The following is a 10986-nucleotide window of genomic DNA, read 5'->3' on the forward strand; positions in this document are numbered from 1 at the left end:
TTACTTGCTAGCATCAGGGACTGTCGAAATAAAATTGAATTCAAACGCAAACTTACTAGGCACTTGGTCAGTAATTGAGACTCGTTCAGACATGGTTTCTTGTAAATAGTTCTCTCAATATATGGTAATTTCATCACTATAGAATTTTGTTATTCTAGGTTTAATTTGTAATTCAGTAAATACAAAATATTCTTTGTTCTTAACTTCTATGATAAATTGTCTAGCTTTCATTAATCAGGTAATCTTGTCGTACTTTAATTTTTATTGTAATTGTAACTGTAAATTTAATATTAATTGTAATTCTATTCTTCATATTATAGTTTTAATCCCCTGATAGAGGGGCAGAGAAGGCCTGATGACCTTATCTCTACCAGGTTAAATAAATAAATACTAATAATTAATTAGATCCCAATTATCTTGTCGTTTCAATTCGTATGAATCTTCTGACTAGCAGTTGTCTGAAGCTGTCACATGTGGTCACGTTATATACGTAAGTTTGCCAACATTAGTATCAATCACATATCGGGTAGAGATAGGGGTTTCTCGGAGCTGTGATTTTCAAACTACAGTCACAGTCGGAATTAGCGGCAAACCTGTCACAGCGACAAAATCACAGCTCTTCAATTCACACCCTTACACGAGATATGGACAACGAAGGGACTTCCCCGGTGAAGGATCAGCTCGAAGCACAGACCACCTCCTAAAGACAAAACGAACACATAAACAGACAACGGACAGAATGTTCGGGGTAGATGAAAAGTAAATTCCAAACCGGCATTCACCTTTGCGAGTGGGGAAAACCCCGATAAATTCCAAACTTAGGTTAGCCGGCCTCAGGATTGGATCCATGGCCTCTCGAATGTGAATCCGAAACGATACATCCTCGACTACCCTGTTCGGTCAGAGTTCCCTAGCTCTACTTCCCTGTCGAAGGAAGTAATGCAGGGGATTCTGACTCTCTTTAAAAATAAACCCCTCACTGCTAGTTTGAACTTGTAAACCCAGGGTGTAATGCTAAGCATGGTTACATCACCACTGCAGGTGGTACAGTCTGTGGCGCATTAAATATTACCAGATGACATTGATTCACATGTTTTTGTTATGTAACAATCTTATCTTAGTCACTATAACTCACAACTTGTTTGTCTACTTAAAAGCATGCAGCCTTCATAGTCTTATGATGTATCCTTTATCCATCGCTCCTCGATGCAGCCAATGGAAGACAACTCTGTAATAAACAACCAACACACGTACGCATGGTTCGGCTTAAGGTGTCAATGTTGGGACTTGCAATAGATTTACTTCAAGCATAATGAACAAAGTTCATTAAACTTGCATCAGATTCAAGGTTAAAAACAATACCCGTCCTCTCCTAACAGTCACACACATACTGCGTTGCTGCTGGGTCATGGGTGACACACAGGTAGCAGCAACTCCGCCGAAGGATGTGAACGTAGTGCAACAAGCTAGAAATACTCGCAGTTCGCGTAGAGAGCAGCCTCAATACGTTGCAGCAATTTTAGGTAAGAAGGGCCACGAAAACAGATCATCGACGTTCTATTACAATTGTGTTTTATGGAGTATCATTTACTACGGGGACGCGCTGTAGTTGTGGTTGGTTAAAGAGTAATGATGCAAATCCGGAACGTCGCGAGTTCGATTCCCGATTGGGTTATGGATCTTCTTCATTAATCTAATATTTTGGGCCGCACTATGGCATTCAGACGAACAAAAATGAGTACTAGGGACATTCCATGACAGACCAGGTTGAAATCCTGACGAGTCATGTAAGAATTTCATGGCGCTAAAAAATAATGTGCAGTCAAATTCGACGTGGTTATTTCTTCCTTATAATTTTACCATCATCACAACCATTACCACCACCACCACCATACGTACATTTTTGGTTTGAGTCTCATGAATCTTTCTTAGAGTCGGCCTGGCTGGCTCAGTTGGTATAGCGCTGGCCTTCTATGCCCGAGGTTGCGGGTTCGATCCCGGACCAGGTCGATGGCATTTAAGTGTGCTTAAATACGACAGGCTCATGTCAGTAGATTTACTGGCATGTAAAAGAACTCCTGCGGGACAAAATTCCGGCATACCGGCAACGCTCATATGACCTCGGCAGTTGCGAGCATCATTAAATAAAACATAACATTTTAACATTTTTCTTTATTAGACTCAAAATTTAAAACTGGTCTGGCATCATATTCGGTTCAATCTTTCTACCATAATTTACATCATTAAATGTATTACATGTTACCTTCATTTGGTTCAATATAATTCAACTCTCTACATTCAACAATATTATTTTCTTGTACAAGGTGGAACAAAATGTTTGATACATTTACATAATACAACGCTACATAGCAGTACCACAGTCTAGTGTATAGTCACGAAGCTTAATAAGTAGGGAATATGCTAGATAGTTGCTAACCACTAGGATCGCTACTATTGCCTCATCACAGACAATGCGAAAAAGTACCGGCACAGTCTATTGTTCCTAGTATCCTCAACAACTCAAGCTTCGTGACTGTATATATAGCTCGCACAAGCAGTGTTGCTAACACATAAATTGTATCTCCGTCAATCTAATACCTAGAAATCCGTCAGAATCCGTCACAATAAAAATATATGCACTTGACATATCTATATACAAATAAAAAGAAAATTTTAACTCAACTTACTCACCAATTTTGATTAAGATAATAATTCGTCGATCTTTCGCTTGATTACGACGAAATCTGAAACAGGAGATTCTTCAACATGGTACGGCACAGGCAGGGCTGTTCAAAGAAAAAGTAAAATCCCCCAAAAATTAAACAATTAAAATGTCAGCAGCTAAAAAGTCAAAAGACGATGTAAATCGTAAATTCCACCAGAAACTCCGTCACACGTCAAAACCATTCTTTTCTCGTCCTCTACGTTGAAATTCCGTCGGTTTTGACGGAATTTCCGTCCAGTTGGCAACACTGCGCGCAAGGAACGATTACCGAAAAGCAATGGTGGCGTTGCTGTCTGTTTTGACGTGTGTACTATCGGTGACTCAGGAGAAAAAGAGAGCGGACTGAGGGGGAAGGGATGTGAACAGATAACGTACGATAACACGTCAATATTTGTACTGCAGTAAGCGGAAACATTAGGTCTCCTTCTGTTCAACTGAGTTTAATTTCCATACGCATTGTTACTCATGTTTCCTGCACGAGTAATAACCTGGATACTGGGATGCTTATCTGAGAGATGTTTATAATAACAGCGATAGTCGAGAAGGTCACATTCTTGCCCCTCGTCTTCTCCTGAGTAACGGACAGTATGTAGGCACGTCGAGCGGGGAGAGGTGCGAGCCGATGGAAGTCCTGTGTCTTCCAAGAAGATGAACAAATGAGGATATCGCTGTGGAAATAAAGAACATAGAAAGAGAAAAATTCGGAGCTAATTAAACGCGCAACATATGTTTACGAATGAAATAATAATACCTTGCGATACAAGACACGTATTCACATGCAATGGAACAAACTAATCGTAATGTAACTATCACAACGTAAGACTGATTCTATCGATGTCATTTCTCTTCCGACTGTACTCTTGAATATCATTCAAGCTATCTCGTGACCTTTCCTGTCGCCCGCTCTTCCTTATCGCAGTGTTTCATTCGCATTCCTTCCGTCGGTATTCCCTACTTGCGAGACCTGTACTAGACTGTGGCAGTACATAGCAACGGCGGCTTTGGAATTGTTTATTTCAGGAGGTCTGCCATTTCATTTGCGATTAATCAGTGATACATACAAATACGTATTCTGGTTGTGGAAACTTTCATTCGCTTAAACAGTATAATCGAAGATCAGCGTTTCTTTCGCCAAGGACATCGTCATCATCGTGTTCCTGACAGACGGATAATTGTGCGATGGATTCAGTCTTGGAGGGAACATGGAAAAGTGGAAAACAAGAAATCGTCAGGTAGGCCAAGAACCGTCCGAACGCCTGAGAATGTCAATCGTGTTCGAGCAGGGAAGTTCACAGCGCTCAGCCGTCGACATTCGCTGACAATGCAAATCGGCCGGCGATCGCTTCACCAGATATTGAAAGTAGACTGAAATCCCATCCTTATAAGCTGCAAGTTGTTCATGAGTTACGTCCAATTGACCGGCAGATGAGAATAGCATTCTGTGCGCATCTTCAAGAAATGATTGCTGAGAACAACTATATATATTCTGCCTAATTTGCTTATGTCGGATGAAGCACATTTACATTTAACCGGATTTGTTCACAAGCAAAACTTCCAGTATTGGTCAGGCATAAGGTTACCATGAGAGGAAATTCTATAGGAGGACATGGAATCTAAAATAAGAGGACATTGCTGAAAAAAGGAGGACTTTTCAAAATTGGTATGAACAAAATTAAAAAACGATAAAACAATGGCTCACCTTAGTTAATTTTCTCACTAGGTGCTGAATTAGTATTACATCTGTACCCTACTTATTGCTGGAGCCCACTCTGTGCAGAAGAGCCTGAAGAGACAAACTTCTATCTTGTAACAAATAACTATGGAATTGTTCACAGGACATGTCCTTTATATTATATTTCACCATGATGATACCTCTGACTGTCTCCGTTAGCATGCGATTTCGTTCTTTTGTCCATTGAGCAGATATTAGGAAAAATACTCTCTCAGCACTTCCATTGTGACTTGGGATAAATAAATAGAATTGACATATTTTAAGATGAAAGAGTAATGGAAAGGAGAAAAATTCTCTCCGGCGCCGGGATTTGAACCCGGGTTTTCAGCCCTACGTGCTGACGCTTTATCCACTAAGCCACACCGGATTCCACCCCGGCGTCGGAAGAATCGTCTCAGTTTTAAGTTCCAACTCTTGGGTTCCCTCTAGTGGCCGCCCTCTGCACTACGTCATAGATATCTATGAACCTAGGACCGAAGTCCACACATGTGCTGAGGTGCACTCGTAATGAGTGACGGCGATTATTCCGTCGGATCCCGGCCAACTAGTCACTCATTACGAGTGCACCTCAGCACATGTGTGGACTTCGGTCCTAGGTTCATAGATATCTATGACGTAGTGCAGAGGGCGGCCACTAGAGGGAACCCAAGAGTTGGAACTTAAAACTGAGACGATTCTTCCGACGCCGGGGTGGAATCCGGTGTGGCTTAGTGGATAAAGCGTCAGCACGTAGAGCTGAAAACCCGGGTTCAAATCCCGGCGCCGGAGAGAATTTTTCTCCGTTCCATTACTCTTTCATCGTATGATGACGCAGAATATCTGCATGGAGATATCATATGTACTTCGGTACATTATAATAATATATATTTTTAAGAATTCTGAGAAAGTTTCAGTGCTCGCACAACTATTGGTATTGAAGAATTTGCACCATTGTTTATCTAAACTTAAATCTTTGTCCAAATTAACTTGGTTAGCATATCTTTGTACATTGCAGAATAAAATTGATAACATAGCTTAGAATCATGAGTAGTGACTACGAGAAGAGTGTTTTTAGAGTGTAAGAATTCAATGCATGTCAATAGGTCATCATATTTTATGTGTTTTATGTGCTCTAGCTTCAACCATTGAAAGCAGTTACATTTTTTCATAGGTTTTCACCATTTGTTTAGATATTCTATGCATAATATCGCACATTATTCAATATGCATAATAATTCTATTTCAAATACGAAATGCCGGACATTTCAATTTTTTTAAATGCCTGCCGGACAGGATAAAATGATTAAAAAAGAGAACATGTCCTCCTTTTGTCGGACGGGTGGTAACCCTAGTCAGGCACCAACCCTTAGCTGCTTTATGAAACTCCACTACACAACCCTAAAGTTACAGTGCGGTGCGGTGTAGCCAGATTTGGAATTATTGGCCCATACTTTTCGAGGATCCCCAGGGCAGAACTGTTACTGTTAACTCATAACGATACCTTCAAATGCTCAACACCTTTAAGGACAGGACATCCTGACACATGGTTCCAGCAAGATGAGGCTACTGCCCACACAGCCAATATCAGCATGAACAGAATGCGACAGCTGTTTCCGGACCGACTCATTTCTCACTTTGGTGACATTCACTGGCCCTCCAGATCCTCAGACTTATCAGTTCCATATTTATTTCCATGGGGCTACCTCAAGGAGAAAATCTATTCCGCTCGTAAAGAAATAACTGCGAAATTACAGGCTTCCATCCATAATGAAATTGCAGGCATTCCGCGCGACATGCTGGTACATGTGATGGATAGTTTCCTGAATCGACTACACACTCGTGAAGTGAACGGAGGGCATTTACCGGATGTAATTTAAAAAAAAATAGGCATCTCTTGGCATTAAGTAAATGGCAAAATGTGTACATTGTTTGCAAATAAACTGTATGTATTGAAAATAATCTTCTATAATTCATTGTTCTTTTCGTACCATACATTTTTGCTCCACCTTGTAGATTGTTCCGGATAATTTCGTCTTCAATTTTATTTGTTGGTATGAAATCCATTACTGGTTTAAGAAATTTACCTTTTCTTTTATGGAACATAAGTTTCAGAAACCAAATTGTAATGTTGGTTCGGACGTAATTTTGTATAATCCGAACAATTTACAATGTTTTATGTAGCTTGCTCAAAATATCTTTATTAACGTCAATTATTTCATAGAAACTATTAATAGGATATATTTTAGTTTTTTAGATTGTATCATCTATATATTGTGATCATTAATCTGTTATTATTTACAAATTATTGATTACTATTTTGAAACAAATTAGATTCTCCCTTCATTGCAACAGATCTTCATAAATTACCTACAAGTCACTGTTGTTCACATAGACATATAAATTAACAGGAAACTATATCATGTTCTATAATATTTTCAGAACACATGGTGGCATTCGTGGAGTAATAAAACATAGATGGTTACAAAAATCACTGAAAATTACTCTTACCTACTTACGGCTTTCAAGGAACCCGGAGGTTCATTGCCGCCCTCACATAAAGCCCGCCATCGGTCCCTAACCTGAGCAAGATTAATCTAGTTCCATTATCGTATCCCATCTCCCTTAGATCTATTTTAATATTATCCTCCCATCTAATTCCCGGCCTCCCCAAAGGTCTTTTTCCCTCCGGCCTCCCAACGAACACACTATATTCATTTCTTGATTCGCTCATACGTGCCACATGCCCTGCCCATCTCAAACGCCTGGATTTAATGTTCCTAATTATATCTGGTGAAGAATACAACTTTTTCTGTTCTCCTGTAACTTCATCCCTCTTAGTCCCAAATATTTTCCTAAGAACCTTATTCTCAAAGACTCTTAATCTCTGTTCCTCTCTCAAAGTGTCGCAACTGATGCAGATGCTGCGATTTATGAGCAAAAGTATCATTTTTCAGTATACCCCGCAGCGATAGATGATAGAACAGTCATTCGTGAAAATCGTTGAAAGTCGTGAGTTGTTTTGCCATCTGTAAATTTATGTATTGAGAAACACGACTTCCATTTTAAACAATATACGTAAAGGAATGTGTAATCAAATGTAAATTGAATGTAATTAAATGTAAGGAAGTATTTGGGAAAAGCGACTTTTCAACCACTCTGTATAGGCTATTGCTGTTACTAAGCAAGTGACGTCAGATGTTAAAGTGTCCCAAAATGTTTTTCAATTGACCATCGAATATGAACGTTTTCATGTTAGAAAAATATCTCAAGCATCTTACTCTTGAAATATTCATTTATACAAAAAAATACATAGTTACCAACTTCAATTCTTGTTTCAGTTAACTTGGCCAGTTTCGCATATGGAGCAAGTGTAGGATGGCCGTCACCAATGCTGCCAATACTGCAGTCAGATGAAACTCCTCTGGGCAGCGTTCCCATCACAGAAGACGAGGCATCTTGGATAGGATCACTCATGTTCATCGGATTTATATGTGGCACGCCTATCTTCAGCTTCTTCTCCGACAAATTTGGGCGAAAAATCGCAGGGTTACTTACAGCCGTTCCTGCCATCGTTAGCTGGCTCCTCATTATATTTGGCACTGATGTCTATTATATTTTTGCAGCGCGCTTCATCATGGGTTTGAATACTGGTGGCGTTCTTGTGATAGTCCCCATCTACGTTGGCGAAATAGCTGAAGACTACATAAGAGGAACTCTTGGAACGCTTTTGTCAGTTTTTGCAAACGGAGGTATTTTATTTGCCTATGCTGTGGGCTCCTACACTTTATATTATGATTTCGCAATAATATGCCTCTCACTGCCTATATTATTTCTGATCACATTCTTATGGATGCCAGAGACTCCAATTTACTTACTGAGGAAAGGTAAAATCAAAGAAGCCAAACGTTCATTGAAATGGCTCCGAGGCGGAAAGGGTGAACATTTGACAGAAGAACTAACGAAAATGTCGCTAATACTTAAGGAGATAGACGAGAGAAATAACTGCAAAAGCAATTTGATCAAGGATTTATTACTAGATAAAGGTTCAAGAAATGCCCTCATTATCGGTGTTGCGGTGTCCGCAACGCAAATGCTTGCGGGAATCTTTGCTATATTGAGTTACATCGCATCTATTTTCCAATTGACCGGAAGTAATATCCCGCCCCATATATCGGCTATGATTGTAGGAGCACTTCTTTTCATCGCGCCAATACTGGCCTGCCCTCTAATGGACAGGCTTGGAAGAAAGATATTGTTAGTGTCTTCCGAACTCATTATGAGCATGTGTCTGACACTTTTAGGACTGTTCTTCTATCTCCTAGAACAAGGCTTTGACTTGAGTTCCGTAGGATTCATTCCGGTATTATGTCTTGGAGTGCACTTATTCTCCGCCGGAATAGGTCTTGGACCTATAAATATGATTCTTTTAGGAGAAATATTCTTGCCGCATCTCAGAAGCACATCTGCAAGCATTTCAACGTTCGTGATGGCTTTCTTAGCGTTCATTGTTGCAAGATTCTATAACGATTTCAGCAATCTTGTAGGAGTTTACGGATCTTATTGGTTCTTTGCTGCATGCTGCTTGCTCGGTGCGTTGTTTTCTATTTTCTTCATACCAGAGACTAAAAATAGAAGTATTGACTCAATTTATTCCGAACTTAGTGGAAAAGAATCCTCTATAATTCCGGCTAGGAAATCTTACAACATGACAAATACATCAAAACACCACATAGTGCAACTCAGTCATAATAATAGTCATGTTAGTGAATAATATATTATCAAAAATAAATGGCATTCATTATAATTATAACGAAGGTATTGATTATAGTAATACTTTAAGATAATAAATACGACTGGTATTTTAATGTAAGTAAAATATGCCTTAATAGTATATTATACAACAATCCTATAATATTACTTACGACGCGAGTTTCATAACGTTCATTACAGCTTCTTAATTATCATTATAGGCAAGATGCATACGACTGTTTTTGTTCAACCATAATTAAATGTCTATGTTTCGAGTTTTTACAAATATCTTACCTTGTTACTTTACTGATAATGAAACGGTGACCATGAGTGTATTTTCAGCGTGTCCTCTACTAGTGCAACAGATGGCAGGCACGGATTATGAGCGTCTTTTCAGCGTGTTCCAGACTAGTGCAACAGATGGCAGGCACGGAGCACTATTGCATCTACGCAGTATTTATTGATTTTTGCAGGTTTTGGTTTGAAGATTTTAACCTCAAAGCAACACACATTAAAACAAAGGAAATGAACTTAATTTATTAGGATATTATTATTATTATTATTATTATTATTATTATCGCGCCTGCCATTTTCGATTGTTGTTTTCAAGGCTTGCGGATTGTTGCGCGTACGGTATTATCAAAATCGCATATGTTTAGTGTAAATCGATAGTTGAAATAACATAATGAATAGCAGTACTTTCATATATATTAAGTTACGTCACATGTAATTAGCGTATTATAGTATGGTCGGATAATATATATATATATATATATATATATATATATATATATATATATATACTTCTTAACCCTTAACTTGGCAAATTTCATTTTTCATACTAGTTTATTAAACCTTGTAGGATAGTAAAGAAAACAACTATCGCAATGTCCATATTTTATATGTTGTACAATATTATAGAATTGTGAAATTTAATCTTCCTACCAATTTTTTTATTGTTCTATTTATAGCATATAGCCTATTAACCTGTGTAACCTATAGGATACTTTGTCAATTTAAGGGTTAATTATACCACTCACTTTCACTTTAATTTCCCACTTTTATTATTTTAGTCACTTCGTTTCTATCTGTTGTCTCCTCCATGTCGCATTATCACTGTTCAGAACTCATCCTATCCTGTAGCCACAGATTCTGGAAAGTGGGATAAGACTCTTCGTGTATGATACTTAACTTTCAATTCTAATCCTACATGCAAAACTTCTTATGTCATAGCTTATGTCATTGCAATATTTTTAATCAAATGACTGGTGTGTAAAGAAATATTGACCTCCATTTCGTAATTTTTTATTTAAAAATTCTTAGTTATGTATTTTAAATAAAATATATAAAATGTTAATGCATCTTTATTTCTTCCGACAATGATAATCGCCCTAAATTTCCTCTTTTTATAAACTGTAAGTAATATAAAATGTAATTTAAGACGAAACGACTGGTACGTATAATTTGAACAGAAAAAAGAAATATTAAATCAGAAGACATTAAATTCTTACGTTAAGAGGTGGAATACTACTTAACTACAAGATCAGAAAAAATTCAGCTAGATAAATATACAACAGAGGAGGCAGGACCTGTCCTGTGACTTTATCATGTACCGTGGCTGTATCACCAATGGGTGTGGAGGTAGAAGATAGATTTTAGTCTGAGGTGAACTTCGTGTCGGTAGATTCGTATAACATCAACCATCATGAAACAAACTCTCTTTCTGATAATTATTAAATTAATTATTAATATACTTCGTGGAATTACCACCAGAATCGTAAGGTTTACTACGCACGCGGTAT

At 38.2% G+C, this 10986-nt stretch overlaps 1 protein-coding gene across 2 annotated transcripts; it reads left to right on the forward strand.

Moving 5' to 3' along the window:
* The first annotated feature begins 1363 nt into the window (after positions 1-1363).
* On the forward strand, positions 1364-10541 carry LOC138703226 (facilitated trehalose transporter Tret1-like). 2 transcript variants are annotated; one of them, XR_011333006.1, is made up of 3 exons: positions 1364-1523; positions 7774-9556; positions 9612-10541. XR_011333006.1 is itself a non-coding variant. In XM_069830938.1 (2 exons), exons 1-2 carry the CDS (start codon positions 1409-1411, stop codon positions 9204-9206), a joined length of 1548 nt encoding a protein of 515 aa, XP_069687039.1. In that variant the 5' UTR covers positions 1364-1408; the 3' UTR covers positions 9207-10541. The 2 variants fall into 2 exon arrangements, 1 of the variants encoding a protein (XP_069687039.1); XM_069830938.1 differs by having other exon boundaries at positions 7774-10541.
* Positions 10542-10986: the final 445 nt, after the last annotated feature.

Source organism: Periplaneta americana, chromosome 7 (assembly GCF_040183065.1).
Source record: "Periplaneta americana isolate PAMFEO1 chromosome 7, P.americana_PAMFEO1_priV1, whole genome shotgun sequence".
Taxonomy (NCBI): domain Eukaryota; kingdom Metazoa; phylum Arthropoda; class Insecta; order Blattodea; family Blattidae; genus Periplaneta; species Periplaneta americana.